Source organism: Rutilus rutilus, assembly GCF_951802725.1.
Source record: "Rutilus rutilus genome assembly, chromosome: 19".
NCBI classification, from domain to species: Eukaryota; Metazoa; Chordata; class Actinopteri; order Cypriniformes; family Leuciscidae; genus Rutilus; species Rutilus rutilus.
In genome coordinates, this window is record NC_140232.1 from 20005928 (window position 1) to 20031078 (window position 25151).

Here is a 25151-nt window from a genome sequence, read left to right on the forward strand (position 1 = left end):
ATCCATTTAATGCAGTAATACAGATACAAATGTATTAATATAATTTGTTTAAATACTGTAAGAAGCTGTATTGTAATTTTTAACTAAAATTACCAGTTTTTGTAAATTAAAATAGACTAAAGACTAAAATAAAAATAAAAAATATATATATACAAATAATATCTAAATAATAATATTTAAATATATATATATGTATATATATGTATATATATATATATATATATATATATATATATATATATATATATATATATATATATATATATATAAAATTAGTAAAATTTAAACTAAAATTGAAAACAATATATAAAAATAAGAGTTAATTCAAAATATTAATAAATACTATAATAGTGTATACATAATACTATAATAACACTGGTATACTATAAATCCAGAATGAAGAGTTTTTTATTGAGAATTTATTAAGATAATTTATTTATTTACAGTGTATATTAAATGTGGATAAAATGAAATTGATGTGAAAAATTTTTCACTCTGAATATAGTTCACCCAGAAATGATTTTATGAAGTTCTTCCATACTCACCCTTCCTTTTCATTCCAAATAAATTATTATTATTTGTATTAATTATGCGATTAAAGAGTGAATAATGACTTAAATATCAGTCTGGCCATCCCATAAAGCTGTCGTATGAGGATTCAGAAGTCTTGGAATATACAGTAATATTGACCACTATGATGCTTTTGATTTTCGGAGTGTGATAAAACTCTTGTTCTTTTATACGGGTTTGAAGCAATATATGGTTGAGTAAATAATTTTCATTTATGTAAATAAATATAACGGATACAAAGCACAGATCAGTTGTGCTTTGAACAGAACCGCAACAATACGGTTTCATCATGACTGTCTCATTAAATGTATTATTTACAGGCAAATTCAAATTATTAAAACAATAAATGAATAAAACATCAAATGATCTATCCACAGGTTAGCAGAATGTAAGGAAAGTCTATATGGACGATATGGAAACAAATGATTGGTGATGATAAACAATGGTTGATCTTAGGTCTGTCTTCTTCTTCTAAGTTGTCTGAACTCAACAAGAACCTGAAAATAGAAACATCTAATTACCTTTATAGCTTAAACTTAATTTTTCACATTAACAGCAAAAGGATCAGGCATCCAAAGTCAATTTATGCTATAATTTAGGACATTGATTCAGCACAATATTGTTATAACCTTAGTGATCTGTGTGATTGGATACATCTGCTGCAGTGCTGAATTACTTCTAATAATTAAAATAATGCCAAAAGAGATGAGATAAATAAGCTATTTAGAAATACTTACCCATATGCACATAGCACTGAGGACAAGTTTACTCACAGCTAGTCCTACACAACCCCAGAAGACAAAGAGCTCTGAATCACCCACATGAGTCACTGGGATGCTAATGTTTGCCCATGACCCATTAATAAACTTAGTGGTGGAGAAATCAGCGATAATGGGTGAAGGTGTTGACACACAATCTGGGGAGACAAATAGATCTATTTTATCTCATCAGAAATTATCTTCAACAAATGAAATAATGCACAAAAAATGACTGAAAGAACAACAAAGTAAAATTTTTTTTTGAAAAAAGCCATAATTATACTGGAAACTTGCCAAAACTGTATGTTTTGTATACACACCATTTCACAACCAAAATACAGTATGTATAACTATGAAAAAAAGAAAGAAAAAGTGTTCATTTTCTCTGTTTATTAAAAGTGAAATACCTGAGATATTCAGTCTAAACAACGTTTCACAGTTCTTTCTTCCAGCCTTGGCTCTAATTAAACACTTGTAGGTCCCAGAATCTGAAGGAGCAACTTTCCTTAAGACCAAAGATGTGTTTTTATCCGGTGACACAGAATCATTGTGCTTATCAGTTTGAATGACATTTTCTGACTTTTTGAGAATTGTCATTGTAGATTTATCACTCCTGTTATTGTAGTACTTTTAAAAAGAGAGAAAAAGAACATAGTGAGTTCATATAATAGCTCTGCTCTTTATTAGAATAGATTTGGGATGAATAATAGTATGTAAAGAATGTAGTCGTGGTATCGCAATGCATGTTATTGTCTGAAGAAATTGAAAACAGTGTAAAAAAAAGTTGCTGCCTTAAATTTTTAAGTAGGCTACAATCAACTTGGATTTTTAAGTCATTTCAACTTAAATTACATAAAACTGACAAAACAATTGTCGAATGAATCTTGTAGAACTAAAAAAGCAATGTAAAAACATATGTTGTCAACTTATTGATATAGGCCTATTTTTTTATGGTGCACACTAATTATTTTATTCTCTTATGTAGGCCAATTTCTTTTCTCCATATCGCATGCACAGATCAAGTAAAATAAAGAGGAATGGGTGTAAAGGAAATGCAAGCCAGCATGTTTCCTGCTTAAAGCCACAGACATTAAAGGCCGTTCGAAATGTTCCGTTGTTTTTCTATGTAAATGCAAGACAAGACGTTTCTCGTGTTTTGCAGACACATGAAGATTTGTTGAAGAGCTTAATTTAGTTTTTTTTTTCATCCCATTGTTCCACGGCTCATATGTGTGAGTAAAATTAGACAATAGCCTTCACAAGGTTACCTATAAAACCAATTAGGCCAGCATTTTGTTTCAAGCCATGCGGTCAGACACGTAAACATGCGAGGTGATAAATATTACATGATACATGACTCACCTTGTACCACGTAACAGAGGTGTAGTTCTTACAGTTTTGAAGGGCAGTACAAGGCAAAACTATATCAATTCCGCAATCTGCGGTGACGAAGGGGAGTTCATCATTGCCGACTACTATACCAAGGCTCAACGCTAGAACAGACATTACAGATCAAAAACACTGGGGATAAAATCAAGAGCACAAAGAGCCTGACGTAGGTAAACTTTGCTTGCTTGGTTTTTGTCAAAGCATAGGATACAGATAGGCTATTGTAGCCAAATACACACGTGTTACATTCTGGAGTTATTGCGTAAAATGATTGTTGCCATTTACTGTTTTTAGCTTGGAACAAATAAAATAATTTTAAGGGCCTTTAAAAATGAACTAAAAGCTGTGAGTAAAATAATGAGTAGAAGAAAGCGATATCTTACTCACCCAACACTATAAAGCGAATCATCATCTTATGGTGAAATGCGTGACGCTCGTGGTTCCTCTGAAGTTGCCTCCTGCTTTCCACAGTTCTTAAGAATCACTTTTTCTATGAAAACTCCAGAAAAAATGATGTGGGTTTCGCAATGCTGTCTTGCGGTTTTGTCAAGATCGGGGTCATCTTAACCGTTTTGTTTTATAACTCAAACCATTAAAAAACACTTGTAAATTGTTTTGACATCAGATTTAAAAAAAGGTAGGAAGCTGAACATTTCCCCCCTTATATAGGCTAGGCTTCTGTACAGTAACAGTAAACGCGGGTGAACAATTTTTTTGTAGTTGTGAATACACTGATTTTCAAGGAATTCAGATTCACAGAATTATGAAATCAAATGGTTTACTCGTCTTCCTTAAGTAACACTGTCCTTCAGCAACACCTGTCGGTAAAGAAAGTGTAGCATATTTTGCATCCTTTGAGGGAGACAAAAGCGAAAATGCAATGATTGGCTCGTTTCCCTGTCATTGCAATTATGCCCGCCTAACGAAGTTAGTGAATTTAACCAATTAAAATGAATTTGAAATGATGTATTGAGAGTAAGTATTCGGCTCAGTAAAATTAGAGCAGCATCTCCATCATCATCACACTTGCTGTGTTTATTAAGAATGATCACAGAAGGTGACTATTAATAATAATTGCTTAAATCAGTTATAGTAACAACTAAAAACAAGAAAAATGCTACTTGATTGTTGTACATTGATTTAATAATATCAATTTAATAACATTTGCAATATTTAGTTTATTGTTGATAGTGCAAGATGCTATTCCGTTAAAACAGTAACTGTTTGAACAAATGCAAGATGAATTTCATTTTCATACACTTTCATCAGTTTGAACAAGTTTTTTCATAATATTATTTTTCTTAATCATTTTGAGGTTCAGAAACATGATAACAGCACAAGCCATCAGACTCAGCACACATCCGACTATGATGAATTGATGATTGGAAGACTGTGTGTCCTTCTTGCTGCTTACCGCTTGCACTTGAGGCTTTATGCAGTCTAAGCACAAAAACAAACACACACACAAAAGTTTCACATCACATCTAGGCTATCATTTAATGGGAACTATGGAAATGAAACAAATATATCATGGTAGGCCTACTTCTCCTATAATACTTCTCCTAAAACACAAGAAGATATTTTGAAGAATGTTGGTAACCAGACTGTTGACGGCAGCCGTTAACTTCCAAATTAAAAATTAAAAAACTATATGAGTCTATGGGACCCATCAACTGTCTGGTTACCAACATTCTTCAAAATATCTTCTTTTGTGTTCAGCAGAAGAAAGAAACTCATACAGGTTTGGAACAACTTGAGGGTGAGTAAATTATGACAGAATTATCATTTTTGGTAATCGCGTCTGTGTTGCACGTCACCACGTAGGCTCACTATTGGCCGACGCTGGTCATGTGTGTGATGCGTGTGACGTGCAACACAGACGCGCTGCGCAAAAACACTACGTGAAAAGAATCGAGGCCCAGATAGAAGGAAATGAATAGTGGAATAAAGTCGTTATTTTTGTTATTTTTTGCGCACAAAAAGTATTCTCGTCACTTGATATACTTAAGATTGAGCCACTGTAGTCACTTGGACTATATTAACGATCTCTTTAATAACTTCTCTGGGCCAGCAAGTTTCGGTCACCTAGAAGTCTATGGAGGAGTGAGCCAGCTCTCAGATAGATTTCATCAAAAATATCTTAATTTGTGTTCCGAAGATGAACGAAGGTCTTACGGGGTTGGAACAACATGAGGGTGAGTAATTACTGACAGAATTTTCATTTTTGAGTGAACTAACCCTTTAAACATCCAAGTTGATTGTTATTAAAAATTTAAGGCAGCAACTTTTTTTTCACAGTGCATGCAAATCAAAATAACTTCCGCTCCCCTTCTCACCTGCTGCATAATGCTCTGTATTTCCTTCCTGAATGTAATGACCCAGTGGAGGCCACAATGTGCATCTGTAAACACCGCAGTCTTCTTCAGCAGTACCAGGGACCAGGAGGGAGTTGTCCTCCCCCACCTCATAGGAATGATGTGCAAACTTAAAGAGTGTTGTGATGTTTTTTAACAGATCCTTCGAAACAAGTCCAGCCAGCACATCAGAACCCTCTTCAACCTGTAAAATAAGCTTACTTTAATAACACACTGCTCCAGGAAACATTCCTCCTACTATGTATCCAAATGTATGTAAATGTATTGACTGAGCGAATATTATTATTGACAGGTTGATTTGCAGGTTGCAGCTACTGTTAACAGCTTTTTGAAATGAGAAAAAAAAAAAAAAAAAAGACAGTCAGACACAAACCTTGTACCAAGTGATACTCCTGTACTTTACACCTTGTTCAATGTTAGCGTGACATGGTATTTTAATCCAGCGTTGCTCCTCATTCGACATTGAGAAGTAAACCAGATGGACTGAAGGACAGAAATTATAACATCATTTAATGTATTTATTACAGGCTGCACTTGCATGAAAACACACTCAATCGAGATCATTCTGCAGCTTTTTTTTTTTTTTTTTGGATACGCGAACAAGGAAGCTTTGTTCATGTAAACATACAGTAGGCTAGGTTACTTTCACTTTAGTATTTACTTGTTCTTTTTACGTGTTTCTCTTTCTTGCAATCATGCAATAAATGACGGTGTGCATGTAAGAATAAATGCATTTTCTACTTACACATTAAAAAGTAGATGTGCAGCATGATTATGTTTCTATAAGATTTCTCCTTTCTGCAGCAGAACTGAAATGGTGCTATTTCATAAACCCGGAAATGACATTAGGTGCGATCTTATTGGTCGATTCGAATAACAACAACAACAAACACAAACGTTCATTTTAGCATTTACTAATTTTATTGTTTGCGCAATTTAATACAGTTCTATTTGTAAAGTGTTATCGGGTACATATTGTGAACACCTCCTTTGGTAGTATTACGGTATGCATATGCATAATTGTATATCAGTAAAAAAAACACATAGGCCTACACACAAACACACACACACAGGATGTAAAGAAAAAAGGGGTAAATATGTAACACTTTTTTTAACTAACCAAAACCTGGACTCCTGATATTTAGGCTAGTTGTGTTTCTTTCTTCCATTTTCATTTCTCTCTGTGTCTCAGTATCACTTCTACTTTTCTCTACAATGGCATAATTGTGAAACCTCAAATCTGGTTACATAACCTTGAAAAATAATTCCAGTGAAAGTATCAGAATTAGGTTAGAACTGAACTGAAAAGTTTTCTCAGCAATTTAGCTACTGATGATCCTCATAATACCGAGAAATGAATTGAACTGAATTCAAACTATTTTAAGCCAACATGTTGAACATGAATCTGTCCATAACATGATGGCTATATGAATATCTATACCAATACATATTTAGCCTATTGCCAAATTATTTATCCATATATTATTTATAATTTATTAATATATAAGAAGACATATTAACTCTTGTGATCCATAAAGTACATAATTCTGCTACTGACAGTAAAATATTTACAGAGGATGTACAATTAAAAAATGTAGGGAAAAAATGCAAAAACAAACAAAATGCAACAGTGTGCATTTTGGCCGTCCCTCCTCCCCTAGGAATAATCCATCTATAAAAAAGAATCAAGAATAGCAAAACCACACAGAAATGAAACAAACACTATCAACCCAACCTAATTGTGCCAACAACCTTGTAATTGTTGACAGCTTGGACTGTTTTAGCAGATGCGTAAAACTAAATAGACCCCATCAGCTTTTTTGTGAATCTCAGTCTTTCCAGCTTGACCTTGTTCCAGTCTTGCTTCCACTTACTTCCTGTTTTCTTCTTGTTGTGCTAAATATGACTCGATCACACACCTGTGAAAGGAAATTTTACATCAGACAGGCTTCAGAAAACACTCTCCCACATAGCCTACACTTAGCTAACAGCCATGTGGTTTATGTCATTTCAAAAATCTCTGAAATCAAAAGGTTTGTCATTATTTGCTAAAACAATCAGGCGGTAAAAGAACTGAAGATCTGAAGTGCATGCACAGTCTACAGTGTTATCTTTTTGCTATAACACCATCACAGGATTCTGCAGAAAGAACGAAAAAACCATTATTTCCTGTGATGGGGTGGGTGTATGTAAGCGAGTGGGATACGTTTGAAGCGAGGGGAGCTGACTTATAGGCCTCACCATCTCTGTTTCCTGTTGTGCAACAGTTTCTGAAGAGGTTAAATGCAAAAAAAAGTGCAAATAATAATAATAATAGCTTATATTTATATAGCGCCTTTCACGGGACCCAAGGACGCTTTACAGATAACTGCAGAGATTAAAAAATAATAATAATAATAAAAAGTCATTCAAGGTTAAATGCCTTTTTAAAAAGGTGGGTTTTTAAAAGTTTTTTGAAAATGTCCAGAGAAGGGGCATTTCGGATGTCTGAGGGGATGGAGTTCCAGAGGGTGGGGGACGCTGAATGCTCTGTCCCCAAAAGTCCCCTAATAAAAAATACTCGCTGCAGGTCTGTGAACTTTATAAAGTGTGGCTTTATATCTCAAAATGTGACTTCCTTGTAGGCTATGCACTACTGTTCAAAAGATTAGGGGTGGTGAGATTTTTTTATATTTTTGAAAGAAGTCTCCCATGCTCAACAAGGCTGCATTTATTAGATTAAACTACAATAAAAAAAGCTTTTCAGCATCATTACTCCAGTCTTCAGTGCCACGTGATCCTTCAAAAAAATGCTGCTTAATGTTTTGCTAGAAGCTGATGAATAGAAAGTTCAAAAGAACAACATTTTTTTTAAATAGAAATCTTTTTTAATTTGTCCTCTCTAAATAAAAGTATTAATTTCTTCAACAACAACAACAACAACAACAAAAACTTAATGATCACATGAACTTATCACATGGGCAAGCATTGATTTAATTCCAGAGTTGTTTGCATGTGCATGTTGCAATCATTGCGGGGGAATGTGAAATAAAGGTCATTTGTTTCACCGATTGGAGCTGCTATTATACTCACCCCCACAGTTACAATACAAAGGATGATTTTGGCCATGCTGAAGAGAGAAAGGCCGAGCACAGCCCAGTTAACAGTTATATCATCTACAGCAGGACAAGAAACATCAGGGATCATGGTGGAGGGATAAACTGTGCTCACATGCAAACATTCTGAAAATGAAGAGAAACATTTATTAATACTTAGCTTTCTGAGATCTCGCATGCAATTACAAATTTAATAAGGAGAGGTTTGGTTTTGGTGACACCAACATAACGAATATCAATAGTAAAGTCAAATAGATTAGAAAACTAACTAGATTGAATGGGGTTCTAAAATACCTGAGATATTCAGTCTAATAAAAGATTCATCATTTCGACCCCCAACCTCTGCAGCCAGGTAGCATTTATATTCTCCCGAGTCTGAAGGCTGCAAGTTATTTAACTCCAAGGCCTCTTTCTCTCCCAGAGAAACAGATGTTAAGTTAGTAAAGATTGTAACCTCTCCATTTTTTCTCTTGATGATAGGATTAGGCTTACTCTATAAAGAAAGACACAGCTGTGTTAGGATATTTTGTTGTGGTGTGGTGTTTTCTGGTTGGTTGGTTGGTTGGTTGGTTGGCCAGACCAACCAGGTCAAAATGTTTCACTTGCCAGATGATATGTGCAGAGTTCCTTCTCATCAAAGGAAATGCTCTGTTTGCTGGCTTACCATTGTTTTTAACTTTAAAAAATCATTGGTAGAAATAAAACAAACTACACAAGCGTTTTAATAATTCCAAGCAAATTAAGCCATCAAGGTAACTCACCTCTATTTTGTACCATATGACATAACGGTACGTTGTTGTTCGGTCAGCAGCTTCACAAGGTAGTCTGATGAAATCGTTACAGTTTCCCTTCATGAAGTCCATGCTTTCTGATATCCCACAGTGCAATGCTGCCATTGCAAACAACAGCAATGCTGCAAAGAGGGACCAATACATAACGTCAAACTAGATGTAAGTATTTCTCAAAATATTTACAATTCACATCAGCAAAAAAAAAGTTCCATTTTGGTAGTAGCCTGGGGTCCTTGTTTGAACTTATAAAATGACTTACTATTACGCTATGCATTCAGAGCTTAGATGTTTCCTACCGTTTTTGCGGTAGCTCTGTATATTTCTATGGTATTGCTGTCGAAGTGTAATTGGTGAAGTGGATTTACTTATTGTAGAGTTAATGAAAGGTATGAGCATTGTAATGTATGAAGCGGATGTCATAACAAAAGTCAGTATACTGGGAAGATTTTAAAACAAGAGGTTCATTCATAAATCCGTAAGACTAAGATCTTATCTTCATGCTTTGGAAATACAAACTTTATATCATAAAATGTGACTTCCAGATATATACTACCATTCAAAAGATTGGGGATGGTAAGATTTCTAATTGTCTTCTGAGCATAAGACACTTCTTTCAAAAATAAAGGCCTTCTGAAGTGTTTTGTGTAAAAAATATCCCATTCCGTCAGAAGGCCGTACGCATCGATTTACTGCGAAAAAGTAACCTTTAACCTGACGCATGACGAATTGACGAACGCGGAAGCGCAGAGGATAGAGCAAACCAATAAAACGGTCACGAATAATACGTCTAAAATGAGAATTTTTAAAGACAAATGTCGGAGGAGCTTGAGTTTGTTGCCCAGCCCTGTTTGTTTGAACCGCGAGAGGCGTCCAAGCTTACGCTACTTCTACATCCTACGTCATACATCACGTCAAGTGTTCATTTTTGGCATAAGTCGACTTGCATAGGCCGTCTGCCGGAAGCTAGTTGATAAAGTTATAAATATTACAAACGCATCGCTTCACTTCGCTTCAGAAGGCCTTTACTAACCTCATGGAGCCAGATGTATTTATTTTATCATGGATGGATGCACTTTTTTGGGCTTCATTTACTGCCATTATAAAGCTCAGAAGAGCCAGGACATTTTTTTTAATATATAACTCCGATTGTATTCGTCTGAAAGAAAAAAATCATATACACCTAGGAAGGCTTGAGGGTGTTAAATCAAGGGGTAATTTTCATTTTTGGGTGAACTATCCCTTTAACTGAGAGAGCGCGAACGAGCAAAGAGACAAAGGTTTTATTTGCACTGTGAAGTAACATGAACAAACAATGACCAGCTGTATTTTTATTAACTAACATTAACAAAGATTAATAAATACAGTAACAAATGTATTGCTCATGGTTAGTTCATGTTAGTTAGCAAATGACTGACATGTAAAGCAATGTTCATTTGAAAAAAGCACAAAGCTAGTTGTTGTTAGCTAGCTGCTTTTTAAAATTATAGGCTATTGGTAGAAAATTAGACTATTAGTTAAAATAAACTTTTTAATGCTACTTTTTTACTTTTTAATATTGAGATGATCCCAAAATGTATCAGGTCTAGCAAAGAAGGACTTTTTCTTTCAAAGCTATACAATCCAGGGCAAGGAAAGGATGACAGCCTTTCTGCCAACTCCGAAGACCATTTTTGACCCAGGAAAACCCCTGATTTCTATTATTTTGTAAAACTAGGCACTTTAATATCAGAAACAAATGTTTTTTTACTTAACTCATAAACCTCAACCCCATTTCATTAACAGAAAAGAGAACAAGACTATAAAGTGAAAATATCTTCCCTGCTGTGTGGCTCTAAGTCAGGCATCTTAGCGTAAATAAGCATCCACGAAGCACTTAAAATCACCACACAAATACATTTCAGTGGAATATTATTCATAAATAATATGGTATATTGTATTATTAGTTATTTAAAAAAAGTTATGTTTCAAAATGGGGAGTAAAAAAGCTTCATGAATCAATAATGTCTGATTTTGACTTACCTAAAATATTTTGATTTCCCATTCTTAGTTCTTTACCGTTGGTAAAATGTAGCCATCAGTGATGATGTGGAAACAGCTGTTTCTTATCACTCCATCAAAAAACAGAAATAATACGTCATAAGTCTGAAACGACTCGGAGATTCTGCTTGAACAGTAAAAAAAAAAAAAAAAACAACAAAAAAAAACTATCTTGTCGTCTCATACAGTCTATGTCTCAATTCTGCCCTCTAGTGCTACTGTGACACGATGACAAAAAAAAAGGTTTTACGTTAAACACAATATAAAAGATAATTGACTTGAACCAAACATTTCTATCAGTTTAAAACTCAATCATTGACTTTCATGCTATGCAAATTTGACAATTTCATCACTGACTTAAGTATCTATCCACATCTTTCTGTTAAGTTCATAATGCCTAATTTTTGTACTAAAACACTTTTATACTTTTATTTACTTGTAATAAAGATGTATAGAAAAACAGTAGGCTATACCTTCTCTGTCATGATGTCTTGAACCCATTATATATTTTTAGCATTATCACGGTCAGCCCCTGAAAGTTGTTGTTCAAATCAACAACAACTGGTTAAAAATAATAATATAAAAAGGCTATTAAACACAGGGAAATTTCATTCATAAGATTCATAAGTATGTTTTCACTAGTGAGAACTGAATTGATCACATCATGGCAGATATGACATGTTTGTCGAGTCTAATTCTGTTAAATATAATGTGATGGTATAATGGAAATACTGACAGTTTAGAAACTCCTGCGCACATAAAGAGCTGGAAAAAATGAGCATATTTTCACAGTGTCAGTAGGTGACTGGAAAAAAAACACCTTTAAATTGGGTTTAGTCAGTGGTTCACTTTGCAGAGTCTGCACTTGTATCACAATGGAACGTTACAGTCATCATTATGTTGAACTAATGGAAGTATTATTTAATAAACACATTCTATAATTGAATTTTTGCTCATGCAGACTGACATTAGAGAGCCACCTGCTCCTGTGGTGGAAGTTACAGATATTTCACCAAAGGTTTTCACCACTATCTTCTCCTGTTTCTCTCTCTCACTCACTCTGTCCTGCTCTTTTGAAGTCTTTGTTTTCCTTTGAGTCCCGTTTGCAGCCACAAATGGCTGAATCACAGAGCTGTAAAGCTGCTCTTCCCCTGCAGTAAATAAGTTGTCTGTGAAAGTGTGACGGTGGACTTGCTTTTCCTCAGTCCGGAACTCAGCCCTCTCCTCTCTCTGGACGCAGAGACCCTTCTGCCCGTAACTGACCGTACGACATGCTTTCTCTTCCATCCTGTTGTTCTTCATGTTGGGGATCCCCTATACTTTTCTCCTTTTCCTCTCTCCTTCTCTCCCTCTCGCCATCTCCTTTTCTTGCTGACAGGATAGTGAGGGATCAGGATATTAATAGGAGGCTGTATGAAAGGGAAGAGGAAGACAGCGAGAGAGGGTTGTGATTACGCCATCTGGATTAAACAATGCCTGTGCTACCTCAAGACGGACACAATGAATGAGAGGACAGCAGGGGGAAGTGAAAAAGGAGGAGTGTCTTGGCTTCATTTTACCGTCTATACAAAGATTTCTGCACATTATATATGAAGTGTGTCTTCTCTAACCCAAAGTTCTGGTCATCTGTTTGGTTATATAGCATCTGCTTGTACAATTTTGTGTGAATTTACAGTTTATTCTTGGCTATAGTTATCATTCTTTCACGATATTTACAGTGGTAGTTCTAAAATGACATGACAACTGCAGTGCATATGCTGCATCCAAAACTGCATACTACTGTACCAGGGTTTCCGATCTTTTAGATGCCACAGACCCCCAAATATGTGACCCTTGATCACAAAACCAGTCACAAGTCGCACGGGTATATTTGTGGCAATAGCCAACAATACATTGTGTGGGTCAAAATTATCGATTTTTCTTTTATGCCAAAAATCATTAGGATATTAAGTAAAGATCATGTTCCATGAAGATATTTATTAAATTTCCTACCGTAAATATAAAACATTTATTTTTGTGAGCGAATGCAGCACAATCACGAACATAAATGTAGAAATTTAAAGGCGATTTTCTCATGTTTATATTTTTTGCACCTTTGATTTTCAAATAGTTGTATCCCGACCAAATATTGTCCTATAACAAACCATACATCAATGGAAAGCTTATTTAGTCAGCATTCAGGTGATGTATACATCTCAATTTAAAATTTTTTACCCATGTGACTGGTTTTGTGGTCCAGGGTCACATACACTGTAAAAAGTGAACAGCTGGATCAACTTAAAAAAATTAACCTAAAGAAATTAAGTTTTCTCAACTTAAATTATCACGTTTTATCGTGAAAATGTGATAATTTAAGTTGAGAAAACTTAATTTCTTTAGGTGTTACCAATTGAAGAAATTTTTTTAAGTTGATCCAACTGTTCACTTTTTACAGTGTATGATCATTCTCATTTGACCCCAAACTTTTTTTTTTACGAATAACCTACTGTGAATTTGGACATGCTCTCTTTTCAGACTCTTTTCACATACAGTTTTTCACATATGGAAGTAGGCACATTCGGAAGCACGGCATATCTTTGAATAGGGCCAGGAAGTGACTGTAATACATAAATATGCAGTTATAATCGAGCTACAGAGGGTTTTTGCATTGTCGATCAACAGACTTCATCTCTTGGTCAAAGTATGCAACTCTCTGGGCAAATTAGCAGCTATCATTGGCCAAGGACCGCCCAGAGGCCATCTGACTGACATGTAAAGCAACCAATCACAGTTTGTTTTGTTAAATGTCATGTAATAACAGACCGGTGTGTAAAACTCTTGGACGTACTTAAAGAGTCTATGCCGTGAACTTTACATACTTCACACACTTTTGAAAATACAGCGTTTAGATGATCCCATTGTCACAGTTGTAAACATGACGGCATTTTTCTTTCATGAGAGGGTGTGATCTTTGTTTCCAGGCGGATCGTTAATGAACACGATACGCACGTCTCCCGGAAATCCTGTAGAATTCAACCAATCAGATGACGACTTCAAAAATCCTGAAGTGTTTCCAGTTAAGTGTGCCATATGCATCAGACGTTCAGCCAGCGGTCCGTGGTCGTGACGTCTGAGTCTGAGACTACCCCTAACCCTATACCTATGTATGTATACCGCACACACTGACAGCTTTTGCAACCAATAAAGGGTGATAAAGGCCTTGTTTTGTGTATCTAAAACGATGACAGCAGCAGCTCATTCTAAAAATTCACCATGATAACAACCACATCTCACCACAACAGCACTGAAAACACCCCGTCTTTTTGAGATTTTCAAAAATTATGTACAATATTGCCTTATAGGCCTAATTACAAATTATGGTCAGCTTTAGAAGTCCATCATGCTCAGGTAAATATTTTCACATAATATAGTGCAAGTGACTGTATAGTTCAGCTCCACTGGCACTTTTTACTTGCGTAATTTGCTGTGACTGATAATTATCTTGTTTGCATTGATTTCACTGTAAAAATGTGAAAACAGAAAATAAATTACTGTTAAATTTGGTACAGGCCTGTTTTACAAGATCCTCTTTGTTGTTTTTTATGGAATTTAACATCTGGACACCGGAGATGTTCAACTATTGAACATGTAAATCGCTTTGAGTGCAGAGAAAATGTAACGAATGTAACGAATTATTATTCGACATGAGTGTATTGTACACGAATGGCAAGAAAGGAGACTGACGTATAATTAAATAAGAATTAATAAAAATGTAACTGCAAAAAGCTGTAAATGAGTTAGGCCTATATCTGTTTGCAGGTACAGTAATGTGTTTGTAGTCATGGAAATATTGGTTTATTATTTAGTTTGACTATTCGTGTATCTGTGTGTGGGTGTGTGTGTTTTGTGCGGTCGGCAGCAGCTCCCTGAGGTTGTTATCAGCCACAGCTGTGTGTGTGTGTGTGTGTGTGTGTGTCTGTAAAGGTCTATGTTTCTGTCAGTGAGCTTGTTCAGAGCACTTTTTCTGGCGTCTGATTGAGGATTTCCTCTAGATGATCGTTACCTCTGAACACACAGAAACACACACATACACACACATAGAGGAACGCCCCAAATGTTCCATCAATACACAGCAGACTCTCAAAGCCTCCACAGCTGGGAGATTTTCCCATGTGAAAACACAGTACAAAAATGCACTTGTATACACATAGACACACATCGGTGACGTAATTAACAATAACGTTAACAATTATAATGACAGTACTGTGTATAATTTAAGTTAAGTATAACAATTGCAAACTCCTATATCAGATATTAAAGGTTTTGTAATAAAATCTTGTTACTGCATCACTACAAACAAAAAGAGATGCAACAGAGATTTTTCTTCTGACTGATTTTTGAAATGCATGACTACGGTTTTGCAAAAATAGTTTTTGCTGATATCAGATATTTTTTTTGAGTCTTATTATTTTGCCATGGATATGTCACCCTGGACCCTGTGTGTGTGTGTGTGTGTGTGTGTGTGTGTGTGTGTGTGTGTGTGTGTGTGTGTGTGTGTGTGTGTGTGTGTGTGTGTGTGTGTGTGTGTGTGTGTGTGTGTGTGTGTGTGTGTGTGTGTGTGTGTGTGTGTGTGTGTGTGTGTGTATGTGTGTGTGTGTGTGTGTGTGTGTGTGTGTGTGTGTGTGCGAGAGCTTCCTCCACTGACCCAGTTTTGTCATGGTCCTTATTAAAAATACTTTGATGATGCTTGATGGTGATGATGATAATGATAATGATGATGATGATGATGATGATGATGATGGCCTGTCTCCCTCTGCACCCCTCCTGCTGTGTGGGTGTCTTATTGTTTGATTGTTTTCTTTCGGAAGCATCACTAGCACGATACCGAAACTGACCCCTGCACGGTTAATGTCTGGGAGGGTCACATCTTCTGCTCGACGGCATTCCGCGCTGATAGCTGTGGAGCGTTTACATTGTCCAGCAATTCCCAACTCAGGGAATTCCGCTTCCAGACTCCTGAACACAAAAAAAAAACAATGTGTGAGAGAGAGACTGAGAATGTGAGTCAGTAAGTGTGTGTATTAATGATGCTTCCTCCTTCTTCCTTCTCAAAGCTTGAGAGATAAAATGTTGTAAATGTTTGAGTTTATCATTTTAACTTAGAAGCAATAGAAGCACAGAGAGAGAGAGAATATTTGGTCAATTATGTGATGCTATTTTTTTTTCAGTAGCTACTGCAATCACTAAACTTTGCTGATAATGCCTCTATTTACATCTGGCCTGAGAATTTCATCACAGAATATCATATCATCAGAGCCGGACAGTAACGGAGTACATTTACTTGAGTACAGTACTTAAGTACAATTTTGAGGGATCTGTACTTTACTCAAGTATCATTTTTGGGGAGTACTCATGACTTTACTCAAGTACATTTGAGAGGCAAATATTGTACTCTTTACTCCACTACATTTATATCCATAACCGTGAGTACCCGTTACTTCTTCTAAAAAAAAAATCTCGGAAACCCTCAATTTGTTGGTTCCCTCTCAAACGTGATTGGATTGTGCAGGCGCCACTGATTGGGACAGCCTATCAGCAATCACCTCAGCTTTCCACCAAAGTCAACTCCATTGTCAGATTTAGATAAGAGACGAAACCATGGACGAAACAATGGATGAAGACGCAGCAGGTCCATCCCGGAAATGTGCCAACCCGTGGCCCCACCTCGCCAGACTATTTCAATTTTCTGAACAAGTTAATGATAGTTTTCGCTTCAAGTGTTTGCTGTGTTTACCAATGTAAGCACTGTGGCAGTAGTAATGCAATATTTAAAAAAATTTTAAAACTTGATACTCAAGTACTTTTAAAAACAAGTACTTTAGTACTTTTACTTAAGTAGCCATCTGACTGTAGTACTTTTACTTGTACTTGAGTAAAATTTAGCAAGGGGTATCAGTACTTTTACTCAAGTAATGAAGCTGTGTACTCTGTCCGCCTCTGCATATCATGCATTATGGGGGCAAAAAAAACAAAATTGCGAATGTGGAAGTTGGTTCTGCCTCATCTCCACAAGCCTCTTCCATTGTGACTGGTGGTCCAGTTTAACAATGACATGCTCTTATTCCATTAAAAACAAACATATAGTCATCTTGGTTCAAACTTGGTTCAAGTATTATTGCTGTGTAAATTTCAATGGACTACTAGTATACTTGTAAGTGTACTATTTCAATATTACTTGGGATTAAATTGGCCCACTTTCTAGTACATAAACTTATACTACACTTTTGACTTTTTAGATTATTACACTTAAGTACACTTTAAATAGTAGTAAACTTTGAATACACAACTACTACATTATTATTAATTTTTTTGTGCTGCAACTACAAGTGAACATATACTGATAGTTCACTAGATAGATACTTGTGGCACATTTTTTAGTTTATGAAAGTACATTTTGAAGTATTCTCTCAGTAAACTAGTTTAGTAGTTTTATACTGCAAGTATACTTTTATGTTTTATTTAAGTGAACTTAACATCAAACGTATAGGCCTGGTTTCACAGACAATGCTTATAGATTAAGCCAGAATTAGACCTTATGATTAGATATCAAGTAGTTTTTATATATAATGTTCTTTAGAAGAAGAAAAAAACATTTCTGGTGTGCATCTTGAGACAAAACAATGGTAGGCCTACTGACATATTTTAATATTTGTCAATTTAAGTTGCTTTCAGTTAAAACAGCTCAAACGTGCATTTTAATACTTATACTGTTAAATACATCTCGATCAAAATAATGAGTACAAGTATAGGCCAAATATACTTAGATATATACTGTACCTAAAATTACACTTTAAGTACTTACTTATTAAGTAATACAGAAAAGTATATTTCTGAAAAGTAGCCTACATAAAAAGTAGTCTGATGTTTACTTTCTAATATTTAGTTAAATATACTAATAGCACACTTGAATAAACTTAGTTTTTGTAAAGGCTTCATTTCTGTTCATGTCTTCTTACAATCTTTCCACTACACAAATTCCCTCCACTTTACCCATCTCTTCTCCCTCTCCTTGCTCTTGCTCTCTCCTTTTCTTAAACTCTCTCCTCCTCTCCAATTACAATTACAAGATATGTGTTCAGATCACTGTGTTAATTGTTTTGAGAGCAGTGATCTGAGTTTGGAGAAATGTTAAAGAATATTTTAAAATACGATAAAAAATACAGCTTATACAAAAAAAATGGCTTGAGATTTTGCAATTACATAATTTTAATGTATTTTATTCATATTTATGTATATTGCTTAAGCTCAAAAATTATTCTTAAAAAAGGAATAGTTTCATTAAAATGCTTAAATTCATGAAAAAAAACGAACATTTGCCTTTATAGTTTGGCATAATATTTTATTATTATTTATCAAAAAAGATAAGCAGTGAAACAGTTGTGTTTTAAAATATTATTAATATTTGAAAAAATGTGTCTGCCAAATCAATGTCAGTGTGGTGTAACCAACACGCAGTAAAAAAAATTGTCATGTTACAAAAAAAAAAAACTTAAAGGCTAAAAAAACATATATAGGCTATATTAAAAAATATTTTAGATTTATATTATCGAAATATTATTGATTCAAACTTGTTTTTATTTTATCTTTTTTTTTACCCTGATTTTGTCATATGTGTGTGGTTCTTTATTTCCCCTGTGAACTCAAATCCATTTGTCGATTTTTCTAAAGCAACTGTATTTTACTTACCCTTGTTGCAGTTAGAAGGGTCCCAAAGCAGAATTGGTTAGAAACACATCATGTTTTTATGTCAGTATTTATATAATTATGGAGGTCAGAGTTCTCTTTGTTGACCGGATACAGTCCTGTCAGTGAATTATGGTGTCTGGGAATCATCCATCTGCTGGGCTGGTGTGTGTGTGTGTGTGTGTGTGTGTGTGTGTGTGAGAGAGAGAGAGAGAGAGAGGCACGGTGAGACAGTCACGGTAGGGTTGGACATGCATGTTTTGCTTTCCTGTGTGCCCGTGACAACTTCCTGCAAAACAGAAACCTTGGGGAGCCATCTCACATCGGACATATGAGCCAAACATGCACACACCGGAAAAAGACTATTCTTTTTTATTCATGAATGGTAATGGAGTTTACATGAACCCACAAGTACTGGGGAGTCTTCCTCAACCATTTACTGACCTGTCTGTCAAACCTGTGTGTGTGTGTGTGTGTTGTGTGTGTGTGTGTGTGTGTGTGTGTGTGTGTGTGTGTGTGTGTGTGTGTGTGTGTGTGTGTGTGTGTGTGTGTGTGTGTGTGTGTGTGTGTGTGTGTGTGTTGTGTGTGTGTGTGTTGTGTGTGTGTGTGTGTGTGTGTGTGTGTGTGTGTGGATCCATATACTGGATGTAGACTCTGTGTTCTTGCCAAAATACAGAAGAGAGAGTTTCCTTCTGGGACAAGTGTCACTAGGCAACCACTCAGTCATTAGTAAACGAGTGTCAGGGTTTGGGGTCTGACAGGAAAGAGGTTTTTTGGTTTTGTTATGAAATGCTTCTAATAAGCCAAATGAAAGACCCAACGAAATCAAATCAAACTCGATTTATGAAACTTCAGATAATGCTAAGACAAAGTTAATGCTATAGAATCTGCTGTGAAATGATGAAATCCCAGCAGAGAGAGTAAGATTAGACTGCAGCACATACGGCTGGGAGACATCAGTCACACGTTTGACACTGCGGATCTGCATCTTATGAGGGGAATTCAGACTGAACCAGCTGCCAAAACACTGAAGTACCATCACTGCACACTGCTGAACCGATTCATTATCATTAAACATATACAGTGGGGTTCAAAAGTCTGAGTGCACTTGTGAAAATGTGTCTCTAATTTAATATAAATCTTTTCATTACAAATTAATTTAGAATTTCAGAATTTATTAGTATTAGGGGGAAAGTTGTCACATTTTTAACTCCATGTAATATTTCTCTATATAGTAATTTCTGTATAGGCATGAACCTTAATTGTCTTGCCTACAAAAACGTGATAAAAGTTGGATCCACTAGTATTGCCCACATTTAAGTTTTTGAAAACGATATTTGAAAACTAAAATGCATTGTTGAGCTGTTTTAAAATCAACTTGCACTGACAATAAGATGCACTCCAGTGTCTAATAGGCACATTTATAAAATGTCCTAATTGAACTATAAGGCTAAACCTATAGCCACCTTAACTGTTGTTTTGTTTATTTCTCTGACAGAAGCTGTAGGGAGGTGGGTGCCATTTTTAGTATCCTGTTTTTCCCTGTTAGTATGTTGTTCATTTATTTTTCTTGAAGCAGTTTAGTTAAAGGTTCTAACGCTTCCTATTTAAGTTATTTTAAATAACTTGTTTCTGTGTTACAGGCTGTAAATAAAAATATTAAATGTGATCTGTGGTGCAGTGGCAGAGCTCAGGATAGCGCTCTTTATATCCATTGATATTATTGCGTCTGCTTAAAACCCTAGACTCGTATAGGACGTAACACTGTGAAACACTGTCTCCAGTGACCTTCACTATTGATCTGGATGAAAATATTTAAAACCTGGAAAACTTTGAATGTTGTTTATTGTTTGTTCATGTAATGAGTAATTTTCTTCTTTTTTTTCTGAGCAGATCCAAAATTCAATCTGGACCGTCACGGAAAAAGAAACCCCCACAATCGGGGACTGTTTCGAAACATGCATGCATGTGTAGCTCTGGTGGAATGAATGTCTCTATCTTCGGTCTGATCGCTGCATGTGGGATGGAACAACAGCTTTAAAACTAGAGCAGTGGAGGAGAGATCAGACACAACATATTTGCTGTCTCTTGGGTTATTTAAGGTTTTCCTTTCTCAGCCAGTGCAGCCAATGTTAGTCTTTTTTTATTAACGGCATAAAGTTCACCGAATCAGGTTATTAACAATCGTACAGATCTATTTTTGACCCACTCGACTTGTATGTACAGTAACCTGTGACTTTCATCCAAGAGCTTGGATGCTTAATCCTCACCCAGACCTTCAACCCTGCTTTCTCTTTATCAATCCCCCCCTCTTACACTTTCCCTTGCTCTATATTACCCCCACCCCACCTTCCAAGTTGACCCTCATGGTGATTTATGCAGCTCACAGATGCACAGCTGCAGCAGGTCCCCATGCTGACCGAAGGGTAGTATTTACCGTGACTAATACATCCCAGATCTCCAAAACACATGGAGACAGAATGAGAGATATGTATAAAAGAATTAAAAAAGCATTTCGTTTCTGTCCTTCACAAAAGTTACATACTAAACAATGACAAAAGGGCCACATAGAGAATGAGAGGAGTTAATAGTTATGTAATGAGATGCTTAATGAGTTTTATCTGAATTTGAATTAATGTTTTAGTTTCTGATTGATTTGAAGCCCTGTCTAAATCCCTGAGCCCATGACTGTTCTTCCATCTTTTGGTTGTATTTGTTCTGGACACGTTTGGATTTTTAACCCTGAAGGAAAGGGATACATAGGCCTAAGCACCAGCCAACAAAAGTCACTATAAATGCTCTATAACAGATATAGAAGCCGCAACATCCATACTATTATAATGTCATTATGTTAAAGTCCCACTGAGCTGATTTTTGTGCTATAAATTGATGAAAGCTTAATTAATGCGTAAATCTAAGGACCATATTCTAATGGTCAGCAGATTTATTGGAGAAATGAAATTGTAAAGACAAATCCTTTCAACCCAAAACATTTACAAAAGTGCTTATTTTTTCTTGTGCCATCCACGCATAACTGACAGAGGACATTTGAAATTTGAAAAAATATATTTTATTTCACCATGGTGTTCTCACAATTTGTGTATAAAATGTATAAATTCTCTTTTTAAAAAAGAAAACGAAAAAGGAAACAAAAATATTTTATGCACTGCATTTTAAATGTTCGTATCTCTGTACAAAACACGCACAGAAAAGTACAAATACAAAAACCAACGCTTGTTTGAATGGCGAGTCTTCCGAAAATCTCCGTCGCGAGGAATCTCGCTCACCTCTCGCGCTCCCTGAGTGGCGGTCTCATCTCACGCGCTGCTGCCGCTGCTACCGGCGTGTCACGCGCAATGAAGTGATTCCCCGCATGCGGACGCAGTCAGTCCCGTCCTTTATCTGCAAAAGCACACATAGACAAAACAAAAGGTTATATTAATGTCAGGTCAAACAAATATATCATCTAGGCCATCCTTCTGATATTTTGGCCAATTCTGTTCAATCATTTTCTTTTTGCCAACCCAATAACCAACTCCCTTGTTGTTTACATTTAAAGTGAGTAGTTCTTATTGCAGGGAAATACATTTTTGATAGGGAACTTAAATGATTTTACACTTTACACTTTTTATTATCTTCGGGCACCAAATATGTGACCAAATGTATTATCAAGGGGACATGCACAAGTTAAAAAAAAAAGTATAAAGCTTAATTTAGACTATTTTAGTGTAGGCTACATTGTTTAATTCTTAAAATTTCTCTCTTTAATTTCATTGTATTACATTTCAAGGGTCATTCACACTTCCTGAGGTGCGTATATCCCCACATCCTACCCATTTGCCATCCATAAATGTTTACTGTTTATTATTATTGCTCTTTTCAGACAGTATCAGTAACTAAACGCATTATCTCCCATGATCATAATTTTGAATGGTCTCTTACCCCTTTTCTCTGGCTGCTGAGGCAGAAAGTACATATGGTGCGCGGCTGCTTTCCTCCGCTGTCGCCCTGCGCGCTGTACACCGCGCTCACGCACGGCTGCGCGTCCTCTCCTCCATCCCCTATCAGGAGCACATTGGCCAGATGTGAGATGTAACTGGAGGCTAAGCGCAGAGTCTCAATCTTTGACAGCTTTCTGTCTACCGGCTCGGTGGGAATAAGAGTCCGTAACGCCGTGAAAGCCGTGTTGACGCTCTGCGTCCTATCGCGTTCCCGCGCGTTCGCTGCGTTCCGTTGCTTTACTATAACCACACCGCCCACCGTGGACTTGAGTGTCACCCGCCGCCGCTTCTCCGCACTGGGACAGCAACCGTAGCTCTGCTCCGAGCTGCCGTCGCTCTCGCTGCGGTTTTCCTCATCCTCGGACATCATGGCAACATCCGAGTACGCTAGATGAGTCGCTATGGGCCGCAGCATGGCAAATGCCATTACTAAAAAAATGTTTGGACAAGAGCTCGATGAAACCGAGAGGGAAGTATCCAAAGTATCCAAAAGGAAATTATGGCTTGTTGTCAAGCACTAGCCACGCAAACACTGCATCGCCAAACCCTGATGTGTGTTTCTCTGATGTTACTTTCAGCAGTTGATCGACCTCATAACATGTTAAAAGATCCTCTTGATGCGCGTCCTTACAGTCATTCCATGCGCGAGCAGTTAAAGCAGGAGAAGTGCGCGCGGTCTTTTATAGGGAGGAGCGGTCAGTCATATGCAAATAAACAAAGCTACGGTCTCTCACACACTCGTTAAATCATATTTGAGCACAAAATACCTCATTTTAATAGTTAATCGTTTTACAAACGAATTAATACATTCAAAGGACAGACATTAAATGATAAAGAAAAACATAAAGTAGGCTAATGCATTCACATAAAAGTAAACGGCATGTTTTTGGACAGGTAGGCTACAGTGCCAGGGCAGTACCATGGTATTCTATGAAGTACCTTTGAGCACCATGTAAACACCATGAAATAAATCGGTAACACTTTATTTTACATTGTTGTTGTTGTTTTTACACGTTACATAGTTACTGTGTAAATAAATATAAATTATGCATTATTAAATGCAACTAACCCAAATCCAAATCCTACCCTACCCAAGTAGGCTACATGTAGTTATTAATTATTATTACACAGTTCTTAAATGCATAATTACACTGGAGCGCAGACACCTGAAAATCAAGTGTGTGGGCTGAATTTCAATAGCCTGGTGCCATGGTATTTTCTTCTGTACCATCATTATATCATGGTATTTTGCCACAGTAAAAGGCTAAGGGTTTTGTGTTTCGATTTATTTGCAAATGTAATTATAATCTCCAATTTATATTTATAATATTAAATGTAATTAAATTCGTTGTATATTGTTGTTGATGAAATATTACAGTTCTGTTTCATGTCGTTTGTCATTGTTTCTTATTGCTAGATTGTTTCGCCTCAGTTTTAACATCACTTATAATCTTACAAACTTATTTTATTTGTATGTTGTGTCTAGATGTAAGCCTACTGTAAAATAAAATAAAATAAAATAAACCCAATAAAATTGAAAACTTCTGTTTAATTGCTGCCCTAAATGTTTAAACAATTAGATGGCATTTATTTAACACGTTTTAGACTTTGCATTTAATTATTAATTATCATTATTATTATGGAAAGAGATCAAGAAAATAGACTTTTAAGAGCTCGTGGAGTAATACGAACCTTCACTGGGAAAAAAAAACAGAAGCTGCACCTGCAAGTAGGCTAACTCATGGCCGGTGATTATCCTCTGAATTTATTGCTTTTATTGCGCGGCCATTTGACAGCGAGGCGTTTAAAACAACAGTGGGCCTGTAATGAACGTGCAACAAACAACCTGGCAAACGCACTGCTAATGCTGCAAAAACCAACATGTTTATTTACACAAACACTTGTCGTTGCAATGAACTTAATAAGAATTTGAAAAACAAATAAAAAAAGTCATATTCATCCGCGAATCGAGTTTTTTAAGTCAACCCGAACAGGAGAGTAGCCTACATTTGTTTTTAAATACTTCTCTTTTTTTTTAACTCAAAATCACATTAGGCTATTACTGTTTTCGTTAAGTGAGAGTTTTAGACCCGCTGCGGTTTGTTTTCATTCAGTGGCTCAAAGAGCACGAGGCCATGATAAAGAACAGTGGGGGTCTCTCTCTCTCTCTCAACCTTTTTCTTTTTCTCACTCTCTTTTTTTCATCATTTTTGGCTTCTTTTTCTTATTATATACACACACACTTCATATTTACATTTCAAATTGTCTCACTTTCATTCTTGTCTTGGGTTTCATCCTTGTCTTGTCTACAACACTAGTGCTGTGTGTGTATGTATATATATATATATATATATATATATATATATATATATATATATATATATATATTAATTGCATCTAACATAAAAGTTTG

General features: G+C 35.9%; 2 protein-coding genes across 4 annotated transcripts; both read right to left on the reverse strand.

Annotated features, from left to right (window-relative positions):
* Positions 1-325: 325 nt before the first annotated feature.
* On the reverse strand, positions 326-11974 carry LOC311278186 (uncharacterized protein). Of its 2 annotated transcripts, XM_084388829.1 has the most exons (12): positions 10998-11974; positions 8949-9100; positions 8482-8680; positions 8165-8313; positions 5838-7011; positions 5466-5575; positions 5054-5276; positions 3105-4157; positions 2691-2821; positions 1736-1955; positions 1308-1486; positions 326-1067 (listed from the first exon to the last, which is right to left on the reverse strand). In XM_084388829.1, exons 8-12 carry the CDS (start codon positions 3127-3129, stop codon positions 1023-1025), a joined length of 600 nt encoding a protein of 199 aa, XP_084244955.1. In that variant the 5' UTR covers positions 3130-4157; positions 5054-5276; positions 5466-5575; positions 5838-7011; positions 8165-8313; positions 8482-8680; positions 8949-9100; positions 10998-11974; the 3' UTR covers positions 326-1022. The 2 variants fall into 2 exon arrangements, with proteins under 2 accessions (XP_084244955.1, XP_084244954.1); XM_084388828.1 differs by lacking the exons at positions 326-1067; positions 1308-1486; positions 1736-1955; ... (2 more) ...; positions 5054-5276; positions 5466-5575 and having other exon boundaries at positions 5991-7011; positions 10998-11386.
* Positions 11975-15745: 3771 nt separating this feature from the next.
* Positions 15746-23390, reverse strand: tcf15 (transcription factor 15). 2 transcript variants are annotated; one of them, XM_084388831.1, is made up of 3 exons: positions 22680-23384; positions 22025-22139; positions 15746-16010 (listed from the first exon to the last, which is right to left on the reverse strand). In XM_084388831.1, the coding sequence occupies exons 1-2, from the start codon at positions 23163-23165 to the stop codon at positions 22074-22076; spliced, it is 552 nt and encodes a 183-aa protein (XP_084244957.1). In that variant the 5' UTR covers positions 23166-23384; the 3' UTR covers positions 15746-16010; positions 22025-22073. The 2 variants fall into 2 exon arrangements, with proteins under 2 accessions (XP_084244957.1, XP_084244956.1); XM_084388830.1 differs by lacking the exon at positions 15746-16010 and having other exon boundaries at positions 21788-22139; positions 22680-23390.
* Between the last annotated feature and the right edge of the window lie 1761 nt (positions 23391-25151).